The 27,197-nt window shown below is 37.2% G+C and overlaps 1 protein-coding gene across 9 annotated transcripts in view; it reads left to right on the top strand.

The window, feature by feature from the left end:
* Positions 1-27,197, top strand: part of RASEF (RAS and EF-hand domain containing) — a 54,774-nt gene that overhangs the window by 17,622 nt on the left and 9,955 nt on the right. For 2 of the 9 annotated variants that reach the window (XR_005563170.1, XM_027721549.2), the window contains exons 8-17: positions 36-120; positions 1,503-1,594; positions 4,209-4,443; positions 5,498-5,635; positions 5,708-5,876; positions 6,814-6,895; positions 8,346-8,460; positions 9,234-9,353; positions 10,346-10,422; positions 11,474-11,512. Coding sequence is in view for 5 of the 9 variants with exons in the window: in XM_027721549.2 (XP_027577350.1) it covers positions 36-120; positions 1,503-1,594; positions 4,209-4,443; positions 5,498-5,635; positions 5,708-5,876; positions 6,814-6,895; positions 8,346-8,460; positions 9,234-9,353; positions 10,346-10,422; positions 11,474-11,512 (1,152 nt within the window). In the remaining 4 variants the exon portion in view is untranslated. The other 7 variants (XR_005563169.1, XR_005563168.1, XR_003540838.2 and 4 more) reach the window with 7 other exon arrangements.

Raw genomic sequence — 27,197 nt, forward strand, 5'->3', positions numbered from 1 at the left:
TTACTCCTGCAAGTTAAACTGTGTTTCCTTATTAGATCAGCTAATAGAAAGTTACATGACAGCAATGATGGTTTAAGAAGTGCACTTGAAAACAGTTTCAGCAAGTACAACAGATCATTGGTATGTATTTATGATTTTGTTACATTGTACTAGAAGGTGTAAGAATTAACATACCGAATTTAAATTGGTGCTTCAGTGGCTAAGTCTCAGAAAAAATTGAGTTTAAATCAGTGAACTCACTGTGGGGATACTCTTGTGTAGTTGAATCTTGTTAGATTTTACTAATGCGTTGTGAAATAATGGGGTTTTGTTGGAGCACAGCTGCTTTCTGAGATGCTTTGGAAAGTAGTAATTTTTTTTAATATACTGTGTTCAGATGTATTTAATGAGGTGAATAAAGCAGCAATTTTCCTTTCAAACTAAAGGAATATGTTTGTATTGAGTTGCCTACCACTGAAAATACACTTTTTCAGAAAACTGCCCTTTCTCAATAGCAAGGTCTTCACCTAACCTGGACTTTTGTCCAGGCAAGTCACTGGGAAAATAAATAGCAGGGACTTCTGATAATAAAGACCTTAGTCAAACCCTTTTGGGCTATTACAACTTCATGGGAATCTATTATAACAGGTGTAACCAGACATCCTCCAAAACAGAGAAAGGAAGGCTTGAAAATAACAAAAACCCTACTCTACACTGCCGTTTTCCAATCTTGTGAAACCTGTTAAACTCTAAAGCTAATGACTGAGCATCATGAGTAAAGAAACTAACTTTTTTAGAAGGTTGGGGCCTGAATAATGGGCCCTCAAAGACAATATTGGACAGGAAGGAGGAAGATAGGGGTCACTGCCTGTTTCCAGTGTTCCATGCCAATGAACATGAGTGCTTTTTTGCTGATACAAGCTACTAGATATTCACTACAGATGCAACAAGAGATACCATTTCCTTCTATCATGCCCTGAAACAAAAGGGAGCATATTACAGAGAGCACAGAAGAAACTGTTTCCAGTGAATAAATGTGTAGAGGCATGGCAGAATATACGGAGTACTCTGTCACATTGTATCAGTTGAGACCTTTCCTTCACTCTCTCTCTCAAGAATTAGGAGGTAGCTCTACTGATACTAGCTCAGCCAGTGGCATTTCCATTTTATTTTTAGTAGTCAACGTGCCTTGTTCTAAATATTGCTTTTCAGAGTTTAGCAATTCAGAGTCTTCAGGTGTAGTCAATAAAATAATCTTCTTGGAATTTCCATTGTCTTTTGTGATTGAATGTGGTTAGTAGGTTCAGTATTACGGCAGCAGTAGGGTGTAAATTTTATTTGTAATAGGCCTTTTGACTCTCATCCCTATATAAAGCATGAGGTTTAATTAAATGTAAGTAGTTAAATACATATTAAAATACACATTTCCCATTTTGATGATGCATATTTCTTTTCACAACAAATCTAGATGCTTTCACTCTGTTTATCAAACTTATTATGCATTTGTTATGTATCTGTTGCAGCGGTTGGCAAACACCTCACCAGGAAGTACCAATTCTAGAAGCAGCCCTAAATTTAATGGTGGACATTCTCCTTTAAATCCACGGTATGACAGGTAAGCCAAGCTTGCTTTTGTTAAGTTAAGACTAGGGCATCACACTTTTCATGGTAGAGCAAATTGCTGTCAAATAACAGAGAGAATAATTCTGTCTGAATTAGAAGGAATGTGTGACCATAGCATAAGATCCAAAGTATACTGAAGTCAAGAGTAATCTTTTCAATTACTTCAGGAAGCTCAGGAAAACTCTTCTCAGTCCAAATAATGAATTTATGGAGAGTTCAGACAGCCTCTTGTTGATTTTGGACTGTTTTGTTGTATTGATTCTAGTTTGATTCTTGATCTCCCCTCCTTATCTCCAAGAAGCTACAAAAATCTTCTGAGGACCTCTGTTACCTAGCTTACCGAGTACTTAAGACATAAAATGTTTCCGGTTGTATGTTCAGCCCGTGTGTCTTGTTTTCCCATGTACTAATTATTACAAATGTGGGCCTAATTCTTCAAAAGAAAAAGCACCCTCTTCTCATACTGACATGCCAGAGCAGTGAGTGCATTTGGCTATTTGTGCGGTAAAAGTCACAGAGAACAGTAAGATATCTAAATACAAATATCAAATGGTCAGAGGTATTTATTTTTGTACCTACTGGATACTTGTCATTGATCAGACCTTCCTCAGATCATTGCAGAGACACTGAAGATACTGGGCAATGGAGACAACCCCAAGCACTATCAATCATGCTATAGTTTCACACTTTTTTTTTTAAAACAGCTAGATCTGCCAACAAAAATGTGTGTCCTTACTCAGTTGATAGATTATTTTGTCTTCTTTTTCTTTCAGTGGTACTCCAAACCTTAGAGTTCTTAGTAGTCTGTATGTTACATTTACATTTACAGAGAGAAGAGTATCTTGGATAGGGGTGCTGTCTCTGTGAGATGTGTTTGCTGGCTGTAAAGTTTTGCTCGTCAGAAACTGCTTCCTTCTTAATGTAGCCTCTCTCTTTGGACCCTCTGCAAATTTTGAAAGGTAAATTGCATATTACATTGAGTAATTTTCTGAAGGAGTGCAATCCTTGCATTTCCACAAAAGTGAGAAATACAAGCTACTTTAGAGGAAAGCTTATGTGGTAGAAATAAAACTCACTCTTAACAGATGTGACTTAGTATCAAACGACAGAGAGTTTGTTTTCAGTACTTTGTCTCCTGACAGCAGATCGGCATTAAGAGCTATTGATTTGCATTCTGACATGTTTTGAAGCAATTTGCGCAGGTGTGTTTTTTTGTTTTTTTATCTGTAACACACATCTTGCATCTAACTTGCTTTAAGCACGTATGAAATTCCCAACATTGAATTCATGGTTCAGTGAGGTTGAAAGTTTGCTACTAAAGACCTTTATTTCAGGGAATGCCTGACAAGCTTAACTTTGTTATAGTATACGCTCTTCTTCTATATTTCAGTGATTTGGTATGGGCTCGTAGGTGCATAAATGCAAAGAGCATGTATGCCGTGACAGTCTAAAGCAAAGATCACATTCATTCATGTGATTATTCTTTAGCCTTAAGGTATGTAAGTTAGATAGGTCTGAATGTTATTGCATGGGACAATGATACCCTGTCCCCCCCCATTTGACCATGTGCAGGAATTGGACTCATTATTCACTTCATAATTTGGTGTTCTCCCCAGTGTACTCTGCTGTGCTGTGCCATCACGCTGGGAGGTCCCAGCCCCTCTGGGACCAAGTTATTTTTACAAGGATTGATGCTGACCTTGTCTGTTTTAGCAGTTCAGTGCCTCACATCCATTCCCAATACAGCAAAGCCAGACTGTTTCTCTCTTCTGTGCTGTGACTTGAAGACCTTCTTTACCTCACTGTAATTTGTGCCTGTTCCTGTCTTGCTACAGGAGCATAATAATGCTTGTAGCCATCATACATTTTTTTGTAAGATTGATTATTTTAAGATTTACTCTATTAATCTTTCTTTTATGTAGTTTTATTTACATAAATAAAAGCTTTTTTTCCCCTGTAAGCCATACTGGCATTGCTGCATCCATTAAAGTATTTTTATATATTACAGCATCCAAAATGGAAACCAAAAAGCCTTTGAAGAAGGGGTGAGGGAAAAGAAAGGACTTCTGTGTAAAATCTTAGGTTTTACGTAGCCTACCAAACTATAAGAACATGTGTTTCAGTGACTTCTTCCACCATTACTGATCTCCTGAACTTGGCTACTCCCTTTTCTATATTTACAGCTTATTAGCACATGTGCTTCTATGAGGAAATGCAATCATTTAAATGAGACAGATTATGTCAGGGTCATTTTATGTCTTAGAATAGGCCAAAAATTAGCTAAACCATTGTCTATAATTTTCTGCCTTTGATGTCTTCATAGTATGTCATTTTTATGAATGTTCTTAAACAGTTTTTTTTTAATTTATAAATAGACATACTGAAACATGGGAAGTCATCATCAGTAACATAGATTAAATAATTTAATCTGAGCATTGTAAGAGAGATGATTGAGAAAGAAATTCTTTATAAAGGCAAGATAGGCTTGACATATGGCTTTAACTTAGCATTTCTAAAAATCAACTGTTTCAGAATGTCTCAGATTTTGTTGGGAAAAACGATTGTGTAATAACTTATTCTTTTCCCCTCCAATATTTTCTTATTAGGTCATCTCATTCGTCTTGTGTGGATGACGATTTTGATTCTTTAGCCGTTTGCGATCCTATGCAAAGGATAAACTGTGAAGTTGACAGCTTACCTGAGAGCTGTTTTGACAGTGGTTTGTCTACCTTGAGAGATTCAAATGAGTATGATTCAGAAGTGGAATACAGGCATCAAAGGATTTTTCAAAGGTCACAGTGTATGCAAGAAGGCTTTGGTGGTGATGCTTCTGATACTGATGTAAGTGCCAGATTTACTCCTTCTCTGAGAAAGACCTTTGGTTGGAGACAAAATTAGTTTCCTGGTTTTAAAATAAAATGGATCTTTCTCCATAGAGCAGTTAAAACTAAGTATTTGGGTTACATGTAGTCAAATAAGATTAATAAAATTGTTTTGGAGAATGCATAAATATTTAGTTCTCTTTAAAATAAAATGTTCATTTTTACATTTTTTGGTAGATTTCTGAGGTAGTAACTTCATTTTTGAACTATGCTTGGTTTTTTGAGGTTGTTAAACAGTTTGGAGAGAGGAGCTCATTTTCTAATGATAAAAAAGCAGATACTATAGAAGTAAAACAGGTTTCCAATCAGTTCCTCTTTAGTATGCTGTGGCAGTGAAGGAAAAAGCATATATGAGAAAGAAGAATACTCTTGGTGCATACATCGACTTACACGTTAAGTCTCAGAGAATTTAAAAATGTAAGAAGGTGTCATGCCCATTTTATTGTTAGCAAAATGGAAAGATTTAGTGATGACTACATAGCAAGACTAGTATCAAACACAGTAGAACATGGGTTTTTTTAAGGCAACTCCTTTGCTGTGCTTTTAGTAGAGACATTTAATCTCTGTTTGTGGAGACTATGCTATGAATAGTGTTGATTACAGCTGTGCTGTATTTAGTTTAGCTCGAGTAGTAATATCATAGAGAGTAATATCTTGTAGGTAAATTCTTAATATTTGTAAAATAGGCTTTGAAATAAAATATTTGTTTATTGTTACTGTTCTTAAGCTGAAATTTTCATATGGAAATTAGTTTGCTCTATCAGAAAGAGTACTCAAAGAATGTATGCCAAACCATAAACATGTTTAAGGATAATATGTAGGCTACAGTCAACAGCAAATGGATAAGAATAAGAACAGAATAATCATAGTATTTTTACTAGAATTGCACAGCTCTATTTGGTCATTCATCTCTGTTTAATCCAAATTGTTAAAACAAATGTTTTAATGAATCTTGCCTGTGCCTTTCCAAAAAAGTGTACTTTTTTCACCAGAGAATTAATCTGTACTTTCAGGTTCCAGAGATCAGGGATGAAGAAGCGTACAGTCCTGATAACAGTACTGCAGTATTAGACTGGAAGCCCTCACGACCAGTAAGTCGAAGCAGCTCAATTGCTTCAACAAGGAAATACATATCTGCTCTCACTCCCCAGGTAACCAGTTCTTTAGTGGAAAAAGGAAAAAGAGCAATACAGAGAATATACTTTCTATATAAGTTGCAATAGACGGATTATTTTTATTTTCAGTCAGATGCAACCGAATCCACTCTAAAATACCCCAGTTCAGAGAAGGCTTACAAGATTGTTCTTGCTGGAGATGCAGCAGTGGGAAAATCCAGTTTCCTTATGAGACTTTGCAAGAATGAATTTCGAGGCAATACCAGTGCAACTTTGGGTATAGTTGTTGTTCTTTTTAAAGTATTTAAATGAATTTCATTGCTGTTTTGCAGAAATGGGTGAAAAGATTCCATTTGTGATTGCTTGCTAGGATTGCCTGCATATACAGACACAGTTTCTTAGGGTGAGAGAGCTAATTGAGTTCTAAAGCTTAGCAGTGCCTAACAGTTGTTTGTAGGTTTGTAGGGTCCCCATCTAATTTAGTTTTTCTTTACAAAGCCTGTTTCTGAACAACACAAAGCACCAGAAAAGAGAATTTCAGTATAAGGATCTTCTAGTGTTTGTATGAATGTGTTTTTGCATTTTTATTGCTTTCTTGTTTTCTCAGCTCTTTCCTCTTTCCTTAGTATTTTGTAGTATCCTTTTATACTATTTTTGTCTCAATTTCTTTGAAGTGTTACTGAAGCTTTGGTTTAAATACAGCTAGAGGGATTTCTGACTGACATCTTGTGTATACTGTTATAGCTGTCAACTAGCAAACTTGTCTTAACAATTCGGCGACTTAATTTTTCTTCCAGTTGAATCATAGTTATATATTTGTTTTATTGCCTCTGAGTCAGGATTTTTTTCCAATTTATCTTTTTCCTCCTTGGCATTTGAAAGAAAGTCTGTTTTATAAAATATTTTTGTTTCTTTGATAAAACTGTTTAGCAAAATAAAAGAGAGAGAGGTCTTATTTGCTGTTCAGGATGCCATTTGTATTAATGCTTCTGGGAAAATGCTTGGCCAAAATATTTTTTGAAATAGTTTTCTAAAGACAGATACCTTCAGGGGATTATTGCAGTTCAAGAGTATGTGCACAACTGAAATCTCATAACCTATTAAAAGAGATGAATTTTGAAATAACTCTTGTATATAGCATATAACTTTTCATTTTCTGTGGTTTTTTAAAGGTTATTGATGTTTTTTGTTAGACTATACACGATTTTTTTCAGGTGTGGATTTTCAAATGAAAAGACTAATTGTTGATGGAGAACCTACAGTGCTACAACTGTGGGACACAGCAGGGCAGGAGAGGTTAGTGATCCTTCATACTTGTCTATTCTGAATTCTTTTGTTTGTAAAAGTCATTTGCCTTTTTTCGCCTAGGTGAAAAAAATCCACTAATGGTATAGTCCTACAGCAAGTCAATATGGCCATATGTAAATACCTATAAACAGAAGCAATTTTTCTCTTCTGAGACTCCAAGACAGGTGCAATGTTTTTTTGTTAGCTTTGGTGATGCTTGAGGTAATCTTTTTTCCCCCACAGAGAGAAGTCATTAAGGTTCACCACAGGATTAATTAAATCCACGTGTCTCTCTTTTGCAATGCAAAAAGATGCACATTGTTTTTCTGTTTTTAGTCTTTAGCTTTCTTTGTCCTTACACACTTTTTAAGCTGGATTTTTCTTAGACATTCCCTTCCCTTCTCCCTCCTCTTCTCTTCTTTCTTCTCCTCTTTGAAAATCCTAGTCCTGATTTACATTGTATTTAGGATATGAAAACTTCTTCCCAAAAACTTTAGAATTTTGCTGTCTCTTCACAGATTGCTGAATAGATATCCAAGATTCTTAAATTATTACATAAAGTTTCTTCTATGTCATCTTTTCTTGAGAGCCATTACTTCTTTACTGATAGCCTTCGGAGTTTATTGAGAGATTAATCTAGCACCTTGGAAGTCACTTTAATCTGTTCATTGACCAAAATTTCTGTTGGGCTGTATGTGCTTACTTTTACCTGAATGAGTGATTATGTGAAGCGGGGAAGCAGTGGCCCAGTCGTTCTCCTTCCATGTAGTAAATTTTAATATCCAGTGTAAATACAAAGTTGCTGTACTTGGTTAAATACATTGTGTAAAGTTCATGTCAAAGATAGTTAATCCCTAGAATAATTTTATTGGTTTCCTATCTTTTTTCAAAGGAGGTAAAGTAACCCCCTCAATTTAGGAAGTTACATGTAAGTGAATCATAGAATCATGGAACCATTAAGCTTGGAAAAGACCTCTAAGCATATTGAATCTAACTGTTAACTTAATACTGTTGTATTCACCACTAAACCGTGTCCCCAAGAGCCCCATCCACACATGCCTTTGTGAACACTTACAGGGATGGCGATTCTGCCACTTCCCCAGACAGCTCATTCCAATGCCTGACCACCTTTTCCGTAAGGACATTTAGTGAAGAAAATCTAATCCTCCCTGGCACAACCTGAGAACAGATTATCTGTGATAGATACACTGTAGATTGTTTTGATATACAAAATATTGGTTGTTGTTTAGGACAGAATCCTGTTGATCCTTAGGGAGCACTTGTAGACCTGCATCAACAGTTTTTAAGAACTACTTACAAAAGAAGCTATGAGAAAACTCATCATGTAATGTGGAGAGAATCTTACTCAGTAGTGAAATTAAGAAATGCTCCTTTCTTATTGATGTTAAATTTAATTTTTTTTTAATATGGCCTTATGCAGACCTTTTTTTTCTTAAAGATTCCGAAGTATTGCTAAATCATACTTCAGAAGAGCAGATGGTGTCTTGCTACTATATGATGTAACATGTGAAAAAAGCTTTCTTAACGTGAGAGAATGGATGGATATGATTGAGGTAATACCCTTAAGTATAATACAGCTTATAAGCTATGTTTCACTGCATTGTTAATCTTATTATTTATAAAATTTTATTATCTGTAAATTGTAGTTAGCCAGACTGCAGGCTCTCATAGAAGTAAAAACTACATTGAAGTCCTAAATGCATCCTGACATATTCAGTTAGCATGCAATATGATACATCTTTGTGTAAAAGGTTGTCGTGGAATCACAACATTTCCTTTGGAAATGAACATGAGAACCCATTTCAGATATCTTCTTGTGGATGGCTTGAGTATTCCTTGGAGTCTTTGCGTTTTAAACCAATATTCTTGGTTTTTTATTTGAATGTGAATTTGCATTTAATGCAAAGGCTTTTTCTCTTGTGCTGAAGGTGTTTAATAGGATGAAAGTGGCAAGCAAAATATTTAGTTTATCTTCTGAAAGCATTTTTTCTAAATCACGGTAGTCACTTTTCCCATAGTGATTTTGTCATACAGCATTTGGATGCAATAATTAATTCCAATAGACTAACTTCACATATTAAATGAATTGTCAGGAAGCAGGGCTTATAGGAATGGAAGCACGTCTTTGCAGGCTGATGTTTAAGCTGACTGCTTACATATTAAAGGGTTTACAAAAAGTTCTCAGCATAACTTTCATAATTAGTCAGCTTTCTCTGATAGTGCACAAGACCTTTTGTGGGAAAGAAATCAGTGTGAGATGATGGTGTTAGTTACTTTTTTGTATACTGAGTGTTCAAGCAATAAGGAAATAAAATTCTCTTTACAGGATGCAACTCACGAGAATATTCCAATTATGATGGTGGGAAACAAGGCAGATCTCCGTCAAGCTGTTACAGAACAAGGGCAAAAATGTGTGCCTGTAAACTATGGAGAAAAGCTGGCTATGGTAAAGTCAAAGTGTACCTCTTTAGTATAAAAGGGTCTTAAGAACTTTAATCTGAAAACCACATAAGAAGGTAGTAAACAGAAATAATTTTCTGGTCATTTGTCCAAATCCAGTAATGAGTATTCTTGGATACTTTTCATTAAAACTATCCTGTTTTGGTGGTGTTTGCTGGGTTAAATCACATCTCAGTGTCTAATAAGCTTAATTTTGTTATTGGCTGGGATAGTCTTCTCAGTCTTTTTTGTAAAAAAAGTGGTTGGACTAGGAGACTGAGTTTGCTCGTTCAAATATGAAGCATGCTATTTAGTTAGGCTTTTCGACTGGCTTTGTGTCTGTCCTGGTTTTAAGTGGAATGGTTTCACTTCAAGAGGCTAGCTTGTATTTCTGCCACATGTGCAGAAACAAGAAAGGAATTCTCTGCTATGAATAGAAGTGTGGACAATTTTTTTTGCATGTATTTATATGGGGGCTAAGAGATGCATAAATCCTATAGTTGGCAGAAAAATATAGAGAATTTTAAGAGTCTTGAGTCTTTAAGTACTGGTACAATTGTTTGATTGAACTGCAGCAGATACCATGTCTGTTACTTATGGAATTATGTTTTTGGTTAACCTAGACTATCAGATGCTGTAGTTTGAGTAACTGACAAGCTAGATTGAATAACCTGTCCTAGGAACTCTCTTCATATTTTGCAATCTTGTGAACAAGAAGACTGAGTTTGGAGTTAAGAACTATGATATGTTTTTTATTCCGTTTATTAATTCAGACTGTACTGAATATAAAACAGATATAATTAAAAACAATTACTGTTTTCTTTCACAGTACTAAAGTGAATATTTTGGAGAATTAAGAGCATTAGAAGAAATCCTGTTTATTTAAATGTGTATCATCATTGTTTTGTGTTACTGAGGAAACCATTTGTAAATAAATGTACATGTTCACATGGGAACCATTTCAAATTAGTTGGCTTAACATTTTATTTTTACTCGTAGACTTATAATGCGCTATTCTGTGAAACAAGTGCTAAAGATGGATCTAATATTGTAGAAGCAGTTCTTCATCTTGCTCGGTAACATTTCTTTTTTCAAATGAACACAACTGAGTATATTTTGTAAAAAGGATATAGTATGTGAATATACATACAAAGTCATACATGTAGTTTTAAGATTGTACCAACATAAACAAAAAAAAATTAAAGAGAATACCATGTTGAATTGTTACAGATAAATGAGGGACAGGATTTATTTTCAGTTTAATCAAGTAACATTTTTGCTTGCAAATGTTACAAAGCTATCTCAATAATTAATATTCAAATTAGAGCTCAGTTATGGAGCCCACCGTTTTAAAAACTTTTTGGTGAATGAATTACATTTTTAATTGTACATGGATTTACTTTCCTAATTCTCTCTTAAATTATTTTCAGATGTGTGTAATTCTATGTATAAATAATTTTTAATTCTGTCCAATATATTAATATATGCTCAGTTCTGTTACTGACCATTCTAATTACACATTTTTCTTTGACGTCCCTTTCTCTGAATTACTTACAAGATAGAAATTCTTTATATATTCATTTAGCGCCCTGGTATTTCTGTGATAATGTGTGAACCAAACATTACACTTCCATTACCTTTCCAAATAATTTTTGATTACAGTATAATTTTTGAAGGCTGATGTTCTGTAATCAGTAATCACTCATACATGCACAACTTTTAAGCCCACATTTATAAAAAACATCCAACAATGTGCATTTTTATTCTGAAGATAAATTTATACTTGAAACAGAAGTTATTTAGTTTTATACTTTCAACTATGAACGTATTCTGAAGCAAATAAATAAAAATTCTCAAAAGAAAAGGAAAGGCATATCAGAACATTGGGGAGTTATTAAGTATAGGTTTAATTGTATTTTTGTGACTAACTATGAATTGCACAGAAATATCCATATGATTCCAAAATTAGAAACTTATGAGATGTTGATTCTGTGCACTAACTCCATAGTTTTAGCCATGCAACAGATGGTGGTAAGCTCTGTAAGATATAGTGGGAGAAACAGAAAATTGAACATGGATAGAAATATTATAATTGAGTGCATTTTTTGTTTGGTGATTTTTTTACAGTGAAGTGCGAAAACGAAGTGATAATCAAGATGATACGAGGTCAGTAACCAGCCTGGCTGGGACACCTGTCAAAAAATCAGCACTGACAAAAAACTGTTGCAATGTTTAAGAGACACATAATTTTCCTGACTTACATAACTTGTGTATTAAAAAGAACCAAAACCAAACAACAAAAACCAAACCAGCAACCAAGCCAAAATATTTCAATAATGTTTTCTTTTTATTGTGGATTTATACATTTGTGTTTAGAAATTCTGCATTATGTTAAAAATCTGGACTCTACTTTCTATTCATTCATATTTGTACAATTGCTTCACTCCATAGACTCCGGTTTCACTTGTCTGAAGTAATATAATATAATGAAACGAGCTCAGAATGAGTGCTGCAGTAGTCACAGCATACAACATTGCAGTACATGTTGTTGTCTGTACCTGCTTGTTTCCTTATGGCGTGAGTATTTCAGAACTTAGTAGTATCATATATCACTCATAGGTAAAGAGAAAATTACAGCTTTAAGTAATCTTTTTGCTCATGTCTGTTTATCTAGTTTTTGAGGCCTTCAGTTACGTGTTGAGGAAACATTTCTTAAGAAAACTCCAAACCATTAAAAGGCTGCCCAGGTCCATGTAAACCCTAAGTTTAGGGCATGAAGCAGAATGTCCTCTGTCGGGAGAAGACAGTGGCAGGTGCATGGGGTTCTGGTGTACTTTCTCAAAAGCTGGTGAGTTAGAATGTGTTTTGTTTTGGGAGTTGGGGTTTGTTTCAGAATGGAGAAGTATACCCTACATCTGATCTGACACAGCTTGGAGGTGAAAGAAGCATTTGTGTGGACTGTTACCATTCAAAATTCCAGAGAGAATGTAACACCTGTTGTATTCATTGCTGAAATGAATTAATGATCCACCCTGCCTGTTTGTTTAGACTTTATCATTATTAGTATTACAGAGTGGTAGGGATTGTAATTTTCCCCTTGTTTTTCAAATGTCTTCCATTCAGTCAATAATTGAGGGATTGTAATAATACATAGAAGTCTGATTTAATGGATTTTTTAATCATTTTAAAAGTTTTAAACTATGTGAAAGAATTGCTGCACATGCACAAGCATCTGTATAAGCTGTTCATTAAAAGAAGACCCTGAAATGAACAGCAACCACTTACCTTAATGAGAATTCCTTTACCCGATTTTGGGAAAGTTCTGAGAAACTCAGCAGGGGGTGGTAGCTTTAAGTGTCAGCATCTCTAAAAACTGAGTTATTATTGCTTAAAATAGTTCCAAAGAGTTCTACGGTATAGTTAAAATTGTAGGTATTTATACAGTTATCTGTCATGATCCAGTTCTTCTTAGCTTTCACTAATTTTGATCAGAATGGGATCTTTTCAGAACCAGCAGGTTTGTCTCCTCTGTATCTATTAATAACACATCTCCAGGCTAGCTCTGTAAATCAACCTTGGATAAAGTTTTATGGACTGATTGGAAACCCATATGACTAGCAGCAGTTACTGCATTTTATCAGCATTGTATTTGAACACTGTATAGTCTGTATTGTGTTACCTGTTGTATAAAATGTAGAGTTGTCAAAAACAGGATGATTCGTAATTTACAAAAAAAAAGTTTAAAGTAGGAAGAGCAGTGTTTTTAGGCATCCTTTCAAACTCTTACCAGAGCAGTTAATCCTCAGGTAATTATCTGGAAGTTTGTTCTTAACAAGAGAGAAGAATCTAGTACTGGAATGAATAAGACATTTTATTTCACAGTATAGTAATTTAGCTCTAAAAGAGAAACATATTTGGTAGTTTGGGTTTTTTTTAAGTACTAAGAGAATCTTCACACACTACTTTATTCCATGTGGGAGACTTCAGGGTTGTAGCATCTTCCCACACAGCAGTACAAGAGGCCTCACTGTAGTCCTGAGACTTATCTGGAGCTGATGGCAGAGAACAAAGGACGCACAGGTGTATGAGAAATATGCTTAGTCGCATACATTTTGTCTGCTATTAACCCTGTACTATTTAAACAAGAAAGTTACAGTTCTAGTTAGCTTTTCTGAGGAGAAAAACCATGTTGAACTGACTGCATTGATGAGGGCGTCTTCTGTGTCCTTCTCTCTCTCCTTTAGTGAAATTGAAGTAGTATTAATTGGATTGTATTTGCTGATAGTTCTTCCTGCAGCAGTAGGGAGAAGAGAGGAAGATGATCCAGTGCTTGGTTTCTAAAGTGTGACCTTACAACATGTAGGTACTTGCATTTTCTCTGGATAAGAAGGTCATGATTATAAGTTTTCTGAAAAATCCATGTACTAAGAGCCTCAAAAATAGTCAAGAGACAGAAGAGCTAACTAAAACTTTCATTCAAATAAAAGGGAGAGTTCCTTGGGCATTCCCCCAGTGAGGTCTCTCAACTTGACAGGGGTCATAGCCTCTTTTATCCACTCTGCCCAAAACTCAGGTCCCTCCCCGTTTCTCCATTGAGTGAGGTATTCCGGGGTTACAGACTTTCTGACATGCCTACTACATGTCCCCCATTACATGCTTATTAAGGGCTTTGAGGGTCCCCAGCATTTTCAAAATGGAGGTTACTGCATATTTATCCCTTGCTGCTGATTGGTCTCCATGTTCTGGGCACTGTATTGTCTCATGCTGGGCAACTACATAACTTTTCTATACCCTACTACTAAGTTAGCTGTGACTACTACAAACTTTGCAAGAACATTCTACTTATTCCTAATAATCCTCCCTTTTTTTTAAAATTATGTTCTTGCAAAAGGGAGTACCATTTTGTTAATAGTTGTCTCTTGATCTACTTCAATATCTAAGGTTAAAGTTTCTTGAGAATGAGTAGTTGGTAATTCTCATTTACACACTGTTTTCAGAACCATTATTTTCTGTCCTTTAATTGCCATTTCAGGGTCATTAGGCATAGCTACTGTTTGCATCCTCTTCATCACATATGCAGTAAGTTGCAAAAGACAAGGAATCATACAAGGCAGGAAAATTAAGGTAGCTTGCCTGCAAAAAACAAAGAATAGTATTTTCTTTATTGCTGGTCCAACTGCAAGCCATGAAAACATATCTATGCCCCACTCCTTCCAAGATTCATCTGGGACATGGACTAACTTTCGGATGTGTTTTGTTATTCATTTTACTGTTTTTCCATTGTCATTGATTTACAGGCAACAATTTGAGTTATTTAATTTTCCACATACTCCACTTTCCACTGCTAACAAAAAATCAAAAACCATTTGGTGTTTAGAGTTGGCAGTTCTCATTTGGGTTACTTGGTCTGCCAGCAAGTCTAAGACATTAGCTGTTTGATTGGCAATAGTCTCTAATATAGCTTGGAGTCAAATTATATGATTTAAATTATAGATGGGCTCTCTTGTTCCATGAATCAATTCACGGGGGTTCCGTGATATTGTTATCCTGTGGCTGTTAGCTGGGACAAATGGGTTCGCACACATTTTATTGATATGGCTTCTGCCTTATATATGGTAGGGTAAGAACTTGCAAGGAAGAGGGCGTAACTGAGGAGGAGTAAAGGAGGAGCATGCAAAATAGGAGGATGACACAACCGTATAGGGAAGGGTTCTACAATGCAGCAAAGATTTACCAGTGGGAGGGCAGGGTTCAAGACCATGAGGGATAAGGGAATTTTCCAGAACTTACAGTCCACTGTATATATCTATAGGGGATTACACAATAAACTGAGAAACATAATGTGAAATCTGAAATGCTTATTCTTAAACGGTTCATATCCATTCATACGATGGTCTCATCTTCGCAGGCAAGCTTGGGCTCAACACTTCTCTTCCAGTCTTCATATTCATCTTCTCCCACATTAACCCAACAAGGATCCTGAAATACGTATAGCGGTGGGCCGTTAGGAAAGGAAAATACTCTTTATTTTCAAGTCCCAGAAGATGAGGAACTCTGGGATAGTCCCTTGTCCAGTGTAAACTGGGCACTTAAAGGACACTGTTGGATCAACAGTGACCAACACACATATAGAAGATTGCCTGAAAATTGGACAAGGAATTTGTTTTGTAGGATGTATTAAACCCTTATTCTTTTTTTTAAGCCATATACAGTTTGGGAACTAAAGTATATGATGATTAAAAAAAAAAATGAGAACTTAATACCTCCCCTACAGGAGGAAGAAAACAAAAAATGGAAAAAGAATGAGTGGACTTCTCAAAGGATTATTGAGCATTATGGACCAGCTATTTGGAACTTTGAGCTTTTGCAATTTCTTCCCCTAGTGCTAAAAATCTGTTTCCTTCTATTTGACCAGCGCACAGGTGATAACAAAGAAACAGGATCAAAAGTTTTATCTTCATTTGACTGTCGATAGGAAGGTCCATTTGAGTAGACATTAAGTAGATGCTCAGTGGGTAGATGCAGGAACTTCTTCCTAAATCAACACAGACGCTTCTACTCACGGTTTCTGTGTAGTATAAGTTTAGGCTTTCCTTCTTTCTCTTCTAGTTGTGAAGTCCAGAACTCTGGTGCTCTAGAAGGTTTCACTTGTGTATGGTGAGTCCACCCATCCTCAGCAGTCTTAACTGCTCTGTCTGTGGTCAATAACACCTAATATGGTCTGCGCCACTTTCCCACCAGTGGTGTTTGCAGTCCTTAGCTAGAACCCAGTCTCCTGGACAGATGTCATGAACTGCGAAATCCAAGGGTAGAGTTTGTGCCAGCTGGGCTTCCTGTTGAAGAGATTTTACAACAGACAGTATTCTGGCCACATGCTGCTTTATGAACAAATTTCTATTCTGCTTTCTTTTTGTAACCCAACCGGATAAGGGATTCCAGACATTATCTCAGATGGAGATAACTTAAGACTTTCTCGATGTTTAGCTCTTATCCTTGCTAAAGCTATAGGTAAAAGCTGAGTCCAGGGCATTTTTGTTTCCATTACTAATTTTAAAAGATATTTCTTGATCTCTTCATCCATATATTCTACTCATCCAGAACTTTGAGGGTACCATGGAATATGTAAAGCAATGTCACAAAAGGCTCAATGTCACATACATTTTAAGAAAGGCCTCTGCTAGTGCTCAGGAGCCTCAATGACTCCCTTCATGAAGTTGTTTTGATATTTGTAAGGCCAATGCCTTCGGTATCCATTGTTTACCCGTTTTTGTGAACCAATTTTCCCCTCTATTTTCTGCTCCACTGTTTTTAATTGTTTCCAATTCTTGTGGCAAGAAGGACATTCCTTCTGGCAATAATTGAGTCACTGGTAGGAGGGGAAATACTTCAGATACCTCAAGCAAAAGTGCTTTTTTCCAGGCCTCTTCATCTGCTAATCTATTACCAGTCACTTCTGCAGAAGCGTTTGATGTCCCATTTGATGTTCTTTAACAGGGACCACTGCTATTTGTTGAGATAAATCCATGACTTTCAATAATCTCTGTATCAAATTCTCATATGCTAGTGCCTTGCCTCTACAGGTTAAAAGTCCCCTTTCTTTCCGTAATTTCTCAAACACATATGCATATTTGGAATCCATATAGACATTAACTGCTTTTCTGTGGTGTATTTCACAAGCTCGTATCAGAGCTAATAGTTCAGCTCTTTGTGCTGACTAGATATAAGGTAATCTACCACAGTCTTTTAACTGTTCTTCTTCAATTATAGCATATCCAGTATAACGCTTCTCTTCTATCACCTATGAGGATCCATCAATAAACACATTTTGTCGTCTAGATAGTGGACCATCTGTTAGGTCAATTCTAGCTCATGTTTGAAGACCTATTACCTCAATGCAATCATCAACTATTTCAGGGTTTTGTTCATCCCTGTTTAAACAAGAAGCTGGACTGAAACTTTTTCTACCTTTGACTTCTAAATCATCTTACTCCATTAGACAAGTTTCATACTATAACAATTGTGCATTAGTCATCCATTTAGAGCCTTTTCCTGTTAATAATGCTTTAACTTGGTGTGGGACTCTTAACTACTAAGTGTCCTTCATTAGTTAGCTTTCTAGCCACAAGCACCATTTGAGCTGTGGCTGCATGACTTTGAAGGCAATGTGGCCATCCCGTAACTACTATGTCATAATTTAGAGAAATAGGCCACTGGCCTATGAGAGCCACCATGATCTTGTATTAACACTCCTTTTGCATGTCCCTGGTTAACATCTACATATAATGCAAATTCTTTGTTCAGATCTGGAAGAGCTAGGGCAGGAGCTTGAATTAATTTACTCTTTAGTTACTGAAATCTCCTTTTCCCTTCAGGTATCCAAATAATTACTTCTGGATTTTCTCGAGTCAACAAATCATACAATGGTCTGGCTATTATTGAAAAATCCTCTGTCCAAGTCCTACAAAATCCCACTAATCCTAAAAATTCTTTCTTCATTTTTGGAAGAGGAATTTCCAAGATTTCTTTAACCGTTTCTGGATCTACACATTGTGATCCATGCATTATCATATGTCCTAAATACTTAACTTCTGTCTCTACCATTTGATCTTTCTTTTCAGAAATTCTTAGTCCTTTTTCAGCTAGAAAGTTAAGCAATTTCACAGTAGTGTCTTCTACTTGTAAAATCATCTACATAATGCAATAACCTTACTTGTGGAGGTAATGAGAATTCATTTAAAAGATTTTTTAAAGCTCGTCCAAATAAAACCGGTGATTCAGTATATCTTTGTGGCAGTGTGGTCCAAGTAAGTTGCTGTTTAATTACTTTCCCTCCTTCTTCTTGTTCCCACTCAAAGGCAAAGTATGGCTTACTATTGTCTGTAATTGGACAACCAGAATGCATCCTAACACAGAATAATAACAGTGAGAAGAGAGAATTTGATTGAGAAAAGTATGAGGATCAGGAACCGTAGGGTGTCTAGGCTTATCTATTTCATTAATTATTCTTAAATCTTGAACCATTCGGTAACTTCCATCTGGTTTCCTCACTGGTAAAATTGGGGTGTTATAAGGAGACATACATGGTTCTAACAAGCTAGCTTGTAATAACGGTTGGATTATAGGTTTTAACCTTTCTCTTCCTTCCATTGAATGAGGTGCTGCTTCTGGGATACAATCTGATCCTGATGCCTTAAAGTAATCTGTTCTGTATTTAATTTTCCATATTTCCCAGATACTGCCCACATATTGGGGCTTACTTTTTCATAAGCCCCTGATGATAGCTTATGGAGTGTAATAATTGTATTTGCTTCAGTTTTATCCTTCACAATATTAATTTGCATACCCACTTTTGCCATCAAATCTCTCCCCAGCAGATTACAATCACAATTTGGAACAAAAAGGTCATGCATTTCAAATTTATTTTCTATGTCAGCCGGTATAGGTTCCAGTATGTGTACTTTCTCATCCTTCCCACTTACCTGTTGAATAGTTAAACTTCCTTTTGATGATCAACCTCCTTTAGGCATAAAATTCAGTGTAGATCTAGAAGCCCCAGTATCCACTAAAAACTGCACTACCTCTCAATCAGGGCCCAGTAGGCAGTTTATCAAGGGTTCCATGGTGGTGGGCTCGTAATATGAAGGGAACCCATGACACCCCTAGCAATCCATTTCCATTAAATGGTGGATCTCCTCCTCTTCTTGATCTGTCTGCTTCTGTGGCCATTCTTTTTTTCCAATGTCCCTCTTTCTTACAGATTGCACATTGGTTCCTCCCCAACTTAGGTCGTACTTGAGCTTGATTAGGAGAGTGAGGGCTATTGTGAAAGGATCTGGGGGTCCAGTCTCTCCCTTTTGCTTCCCCTTGTCCTCTCTTTCCTCCTCATTTAGGTTGAAGAATCTGGACCATTACCTTAGCCTTTGTTTTGGCTTTCTCCTTGTCCTTTATTACATAAACTTGTGGTTTTCATATTAGATCTTCTAAAGATTTATTCTGCTACTCTTCTTTTCTTTGAACCCTTCATCTTATATCAGATTGTGATTGAGTGACACATTGTACCTTCAATGAAGTTTCAAATGCAGGGCTTTCAGGGTCTAACCCTCTCTGTTTTCTCGAGGTATCCCTAAGCCTTTCTAACCACTGGGTGGGGCTCTCATCTTTCTCTTGTTGTAGAGACATAGCTTTAGACACATTACTCGTTTGTGGCACTGCTGTTTTTATTGCTCTAATTAAATATGTGTGATAAATCTCTTAGATGACCTAACTGCACCTGGCTGTTTGGGTCCCAATTGGAGTCTGCTTGTGGAATAGCATTGTCCACAACAAGACCATTCTGTCTTACTACACCCACAGCTTGTGGGTGCTCATCTTCCCAGGTTTGCTGTGCCTTTTGTAAAATCATTCACTTTTCCTGAAATCCAAAAAAGATTCCTAGGAAGAAATCTCAGTCTTTCCAAGTGTAATCTGCATACCCTAAATATTCATCTGTTCTCTCTCCTACTCCTGTAGGATCCTCCAGGTGAAATGAAAGCCCTTTCTTCAATCCTGAGTTGCTAGTGGCACTATTACAAACCTAAAACCTCCTCCTTGGCCTCCTAATGGGACCCGTCTCAGTGGCATTTGCAAAACTCTTTCTCCAGCAGCATACTGTGTTCCTGCTCTTGTCTTTGGGGGAGACAGGATTGAATTGCTTCCCACCTCCCCGTCCTGCAGCATCTGCAAACCTCCCTCTTTGACAGGAAATCGAATTCCAACCCTTGCCTTTGAAGCAGACAGGGTTGAGTTACTTCCCCCCTCCTACTTCCTGTCACCCTCCATCCTTAGGGCACTGAGAATTCCCCGTTCCCTTTCCTGTGAATGACTTCGTGGTTCTGACTGTCTCCTTGATAAGGTGGAAGCAATACTTGCAACACATCCCACTTTAAATTTTTTTCCTTCTCTCTCTCACCTTCTCCCCAATTTTTTCTTTCCCTGAAAGGACACAACTTCACAAAAGAAGTCTCTTTTGACTACATTGTCACCACAACTCCTCTCAGTTGTTTCCATCCCACTATCATCCAAAAGACACAGAGGGTCTGAATAAGATCCTCATCATGAGACCCAAAATGCGGCCACCTAAACCCACGAGGTAGTGAGTACTTTGGCCAGTGAAAACAACAGTATTTTACCATTAATTCCTTAATCACCCCTTCTGGTGAACTTATACTGTCCCAAAATTCCAGCATTTTACCCAAGGGACTGTGTGGGGGTATACAAGGGTCATCACCCTTTCTGCCACATCCCTTACCTGGCTTTTTGCTGTCTCTGGGCCCTCTCTTTTTACTTCCCCCAGTTCCCGTTACTCATTGGGTGAGATGTCTCAGTCCTTTCCCTGACTCCTTTCCAAACCAAAACAAATGTTCCTTTATCCTATTGTCCTCTCTCATCTGTCTCTGGATAGCCTTGGGAACCCAATCACCCATCTCATTTTAGCCTCTAGTGAAAGCAACTGATCACCAAAACTGTTGATGCGGCGTCTTCAGCTCCATTCATCAGCCCCTGCCCTTGGAGGGTGGAGTCAATCCTGGACAAGAGCCCCCATTTATACTGAAAAATCCAGGTACTAAGACCTTCAAAGATAGCCAAGAGACAGAGGAGCTAACTAAAACTTCTATTTGAATAAAAGGGAGAGTTCCTTGGACAATCCCCCAGCGAGGTTTCTCAACTTGATAGAGGTCACAGCCTCTTAATATAAGCTGTTACTTACATTCCAAAATATTTCTCCTTCAGTGTTGTTACCTCTTGTTAACTCTAGGGCTTAAAGTGAGGCTCACTGTTCTTTGTGTCTGTCCTGAGCTACTGTGTTTGACTATCTCTGTGGTGTTGGCCTGCAGTAAATGAGATGAAATACACTTTCCTCAACCTTGTTGACATACCTACATGAGCAAAGCATTTTGGTTGAATACAGAGAATCACATAAAGTTGTTTGCAGGAAGAATTTTTGGAAGTGGTTTTATACAATGTCCCAAGCAGAGATGGACTTTTGCCAGCCCTAGATCAGGTTAACTGTAGGTTTGGCTATCTAGGCTCTGAAAATCTCCCAGGACAGAGATACTGTCACTGTTCTGGGCAACCTGTTCCCATGGTTGCTCTCCCCTTCTGGATAAACATTTCTCTCTATGTCCAACCTCAGTTTCCCAAGTGGCTACAAATTAGTAGCAGTTTCCCCTCATTATATTGTCTCCTTCTACTAAGAAGAGTTTAACTGTAATCTTGATGACTCACCCTTTTGGTATCTGTAGATCGCCCTTATTGTTCTCTTGACTACTGTAAGAACATCAGGACAACCTCTTGCAACCTCTTGCAAATGTGAATTTCACATCCCAGAATTAGCAGCATATGTGCATGTGTAGTAATTGCTTTTGTATCTAATATTTTTATCATACGGAGAGTACCATGTTAATGTCCATGCCTGTAGAGAGGCTTTTTGAAGGATGTGAGTTCAGGGACCTGCCTTCACACCTGTTTTTCTTTCTCTGCAGGATTAGGCCATTGATATTTTGGGTACTTTTTTTTTTTTCATTTATTTTAATGACCAAAATCTATCTTGTGTTATTTAGCCAAACTATATAACCTGAGTTTCTTTTTGTAAGCTGTGTAATTTTTTTGTAAAGCAACTTTAATTTGAAACAGTGTTGTTTTTTAAATAAGATTCAGGGTTGAAAACTGTTAACTATAACAAAGTTTTACCTTGAATTAAATCTATGATCAATGTTTAGAAGACTTAGAAAGCACTACCAAATGGGGATATAGCTATGACTCAGTTGGAACTGGTTTTGGAAATCCCACAATGATCAGCTCCACCATGTCTTTAGTGTTCACATAATAACACGTTGAATTCATGTTAAAGCAAAAAAACTTGGAAACATATTTAAATTTAGAAATTAAAGCACGTATTTATACAATGCACGAATTTTTGCGTTGTTTTGCTTTGAAGGGCTACCTTGCCTTCAACCTGAGGGTAAAATGGCATACATCAGCTTTATGCTCTGACATGATTGCACTATTGTCCTTTGAATGTTTTTATGGTTTTGTTCAGTACGTAAGAACTGTTAATTTAATTGCACAAAGTTATTGTTTCAGTTAGTGGCTGTGCTCCCTTAGTACATGTATTTATTTGAAAAGGAAAGGTTTTTCATATTTGTCCTCATAATCTGTAACTGAATTATTTCTATTCAGTTGATGTGGAAGCATTGTTTTATATTGGGTTTTTTGACCCTTTTTAATTGTAATGTAGTACACATTTCTTAGGCTATCATTTCTGTGAGACACTCATAAAAATATTTTGATCACATAAGTTCTTGTAACCACTTTGTGCCTGTTTAGCATATATTTGTCTTGATAAGACAAGCTGCAGCTTCGTAGTACAGTTATGGCCTTATATGCCTTAAGTATTTTTCTGTATAAGTAACTACTTTTGTATTGACTACAAAATCCTCTATTATTTTAGGGAAAAAATTACAGTTATAAATCTCTATGACATGTTAAAATGTACTTCAAGGAAAATATCTATGGGCCACTCCTGCAAGGACCGTCATGTAGATGTGCCTACATGTAGATCCCCAAATGTGCATACATGTAGATCCCCAAATAAAGTAATAGGTTCTGTGCTAGTGCAAGCAATCCATATATAAATCCTTTTAAAGTGGTTTTCTTTTTTTCCTCAATCCACTGCTCTACAACAATGCTAGGCAATGTTTTAGGGAAAAACACTACAGTTAAAGATCCCTAATTCTTAAACCAAAGGGACAAATATATTCATATAGTCAAGGCACTTCATTGTATTTAAAAGAAACATATTTCCAAGATGTTTCTGGCTGTTTTAGATAATTATAAAAATGAATCAATATTTCAAGTGTAGTTCAAATGCCCTTTACCACTACCTCTGCTAAACTTGATATGGCGTGTAATGCTATACCTCTGACCCTGTCTGGGCTACTTATGTGTTAGAGAAGCTTTTTACAGGGCCGGTTATTTTATTACTTTTCTTCCACTATATTACTGTGAGTCCTAATCCTTTCTTATTGATATCCTTAGGACTGGTAATATCTGTATTCACCGTTATTAATTTTTTGAGAGAAGTTGATATGTGAAATGTATATGCGAATGCGTTACTGAGTTTGTACAAAGAGGTCCTTTTTCTAGAGTTTGTACTCCTTCAGTTATGGCTCCAGATAGCTGGACTGATAGGAAATTAGTCATTAAGTGTCTGAGTAACAAACAAAACCAATTTGTGAAGATTTCCCACTGACCATGAAGTTAAGTATGCAAAATAAAAGTGTGTTTTCATACTAGTATGAAGAGGAAGAAATTGTGCCCATTGCATGATCATCTTTTAATAAAAGTCTGTATATTATATAAATAAGACTCTAAACAGTGAAATGTTTCTTTAAATTTTATACTGTTTACAAATAAAACTGGTGTTCATGCAGTTTGCTCCTCCTTAAATCTACTGATCACTGCATTTACTGTAATTTTATATACATAGTTGTTTAAAAACTACATCTTTCCTGTATTACAAATTGCTGTATAATAAAATGCACTTCAATAGCCATTTTTCTTCAGTGTATTTTCTTTTTGTCAATGCTCATGAGCGGCAATCCAGTATAGCATCTGTGACCTGTCAGCTTACTGTTGTTATGGTTCACCAATTTCTGCAGCCAGCTGCATACAAGAGTGATGCAACCAACCACTGGTATCTAGCTGCCTCCAAATTTTTAGCTTCAATGAACAGTCATCAGCTTACATCTGACCTGGGAGATGTCCCTCACTGTGATTTCTGAATAAGTCTTGAAATTATGCTGCTGTATCTGTTTCCAGAGATGTTTTAGCCGCTCTGTCTCCAACCACTAGTATGTGATATTGGTAAGGTAAGAAAGAAGGTACCCAAAAGTAACCAGCATATTGCAAATATGCTTTACATAGGGCTTTAGACATCAAATAAAAAATACTTAGAGGTCCATATGTCAAATCAAAAAAAATGCCCCATAATGGAAATTAAAAGCTGCTTCAGGTAAAATTGGCCAATTTAAATTTTGCCATAGAATCACAGAATCATAAATGTTGGAATAGACCTCCAAGAACGAGTCCATCCATCAGTGTAACATTTCCAGGTCTACCACTAAACCATGTCCATAAGTGCCACAACTACATGTGTTTTAAATATCTCTAGAGATGGTGACTTAGCCACTTCCCTGGGCAGCCAATGCATGAGAACCCTTCAAGTGAAGAAATTTTTCCTGACATTGTGTAAACCTCCCCTGGAGCAACTTGTGGCCATATCCTCTCATCCTGTCCTTGTTACTTGGGAAAAGAGACCGACCCCCACCTGGCTACAATCTTTCAGGTAGTTGTAGAGAGTGATAAGGTCTCCTGTGAAGCTCCTTTTCTCCAGGCTAAACAACTCCAGCTCCCTCAGCCAATCCTCGCTGGACTTGTGCTCCGGACCCTCCAGCAGCTTCATTGGCCTTCTCTGGACACGGTCCAGCACCTCAGTGTCTTTCTTACCATGAGGAGCCCAAAACTGAACACAGGATTTGAGGTGTGGCTTCATCAGGGCCGACTACAGGGGGCATAATCACTTCCCTGGTCCTGCTGACCATGCTATGTCAGATACAGGCCAGGATGCCATTGGCCTTCTTGTCCACCTGGGTACAACCTGGCTCGTGTTCAGCCAACTGTCAGCCAGCACCCTCAGTTCCTTTTTCAACAGACAGCTTTCCAACCTCTCTTCCCCAAGCCTGTAGTACTTGTAACACTTCAGCCCTGGAGCTGCAGGCTCACAGGCTTAGCTGGGAGTTTTACCTTTAAAAAGAAAAATATATATATATATGTACACATTTATATATACAGTTCTTTAATTCCTCAGGACGGCATTAAGAGCATAAGCAACAGACTTGTTCCCAAGATGTGTCTTTATTAATTTAGGGAAGAAAATAAGGGAACTTGGCAAAGGTTCAAAAAGGGCAGTACACAAGCTAGACAAAAATGTTCCACCACAGTACTAACTCAGCAGATATCAATCCACAACACATAAATCAAGATCTAATCAATCTACAACACTTAAGTCAATATCCAGTCCCTCCAGCTCCAAGCCACCCAAAGCATCCAGAAAGGAACAAAGAAGCAGAGGGAGTAAGAAGAGAGAAGGAGAAAGAGGGAGAGTCAGATTATATAGCTACCGTTGGAACCTTGTGGAAGACCAGCTCCCACACATCCAAGCGGCAGGGCCATGACATGTGGCAAACATATGCCTTAGTTTTATCTGCTCTGGTCCTTATGGCAAACCTGTTTGGTGGGGCCTGTGACCCACCAGCCACTTTGGGGTTCTAGGCCAGGGTGAGGGGCAGTGTCCTTACTGTCCCTGCCAATATGAGGCTGGCTTAGGGGCTCCAGGAGGTGTGGTGTCTTATAGTTTTCCCAGGCTGCTTGTGTCTGACAGCTACTCCAGGGCTTCCCCATGTGGGCTCCAGGGGTCTGCCATGAGGGATACAACGCCACCCCACGTCTGTGAGGTTTGACCTGTCCCTTCTCCCTCCACACATACACACACACACACATACGCACACATACACACACATGCACACACGCACACATGCAGTCCCCACAAAGTGGTTCTGACCCAATAATTACTGATCTGATGTCTAACAGTGCTGCATGAAGTTGTTGTGACCAAAGGGCAGGACCTGGCACTTCATCTTGTTGAAGCTCATACAATTGGCCTTGGCCCACTGTACTGTCCAGATCCCTCTACAGAGCCTTCCTACCCTCCAGCAGATCAACACTCCTGTCTGACCTGGTATTGTCTGCAAACTGACTTGAAGGGGCAGTCGATCCACTTGTACAGATCATTGATAAAGATAGTAAACAGGACTGGCCCCAATACTGAGCCTTCATGACTGATCACCAACTGCAAGTAAATCCATTCATCACCACTCTTGGAATCCTGGCCATCCATTTTGATACTATAGGAATTTAAAAGCACTTTGTTATCTGGTATCTTCTTAGACATAGATTCTTAATAAGTGCAATACTCAAAATACTGAGTATATTCCATTTCATAAAAAGCAAGGTAGTTGAGAACAACCTAAAAGAGGTATCAGATTAAGTTAGTTCCTAGCTTTAGTGGCAGAACTGTGGTCACATGGAACAGCTGCTGCTTTCGTGAGTGCTGACATCTGCCCTTGCAAAGTTTTCACACCTTGAGCTCCTTGATGAGATGAGTCTAGAGTGACATTGGCTAGTAGTACACTGTGTATCTTTTTTGTTTCTAGGCTGGGAGTGAAACTTTGATCTTCTCCTTAGCAGTTCTCCAAGGAAAATTACATGTGCAGCAACAAAAGTTGATCTTACTGCAACTAAAAATACACACTTGTAGTTTTCTGTTTACACTTTTCTGTTACTTTCTGCAAATAATCACAGATTTGCTAAGAACTTGCTATTGTTTTTGTTTTGAAAAATGTCTTTTAGAAAATCTTATATAAAATTAAAAACAAATCAAAGATGGAATCAAGGATAGAATCCCTAAAAGAATGGAGAAAATACTCCTTATGAGTTGCTTATTTTTCCTGCTCCCCAGCACCAACCAAGAATTTCCATGAGGAAAAAATTTTGAGGTGTTTGCACCAGAATGAAAGATCACTGACAAAATTTAAGATACAGGGAAAAAAGACTAAAGCTACTATATTTAACCTGCAATACTGACTGCCTCATGTTTGTTTGTTTTTTCGTGAAAATAGGTTTCCATTCTAAAACTGTATCCATTCCTGTAGAGATCTATTTGTAGTTCTTAGGAAATTGTTTTTTTTCATGT

Source organism: Pipra filicauda, unplaced genomic scaffold (assembly GCF_003945595.2).
Source record: "Pipra filicauda isolate LSUMZ 115617 unplaced genomic scaffold, ASM394559v2 scaffold191_size1418713_pilon, whole genome shotgun sequence".
Lineage (NCBI taxonomy): Eukaryota > Metazoa > Chordata > Aves > Passeriformes > Pipridae > Pipra > Pipra filicauda.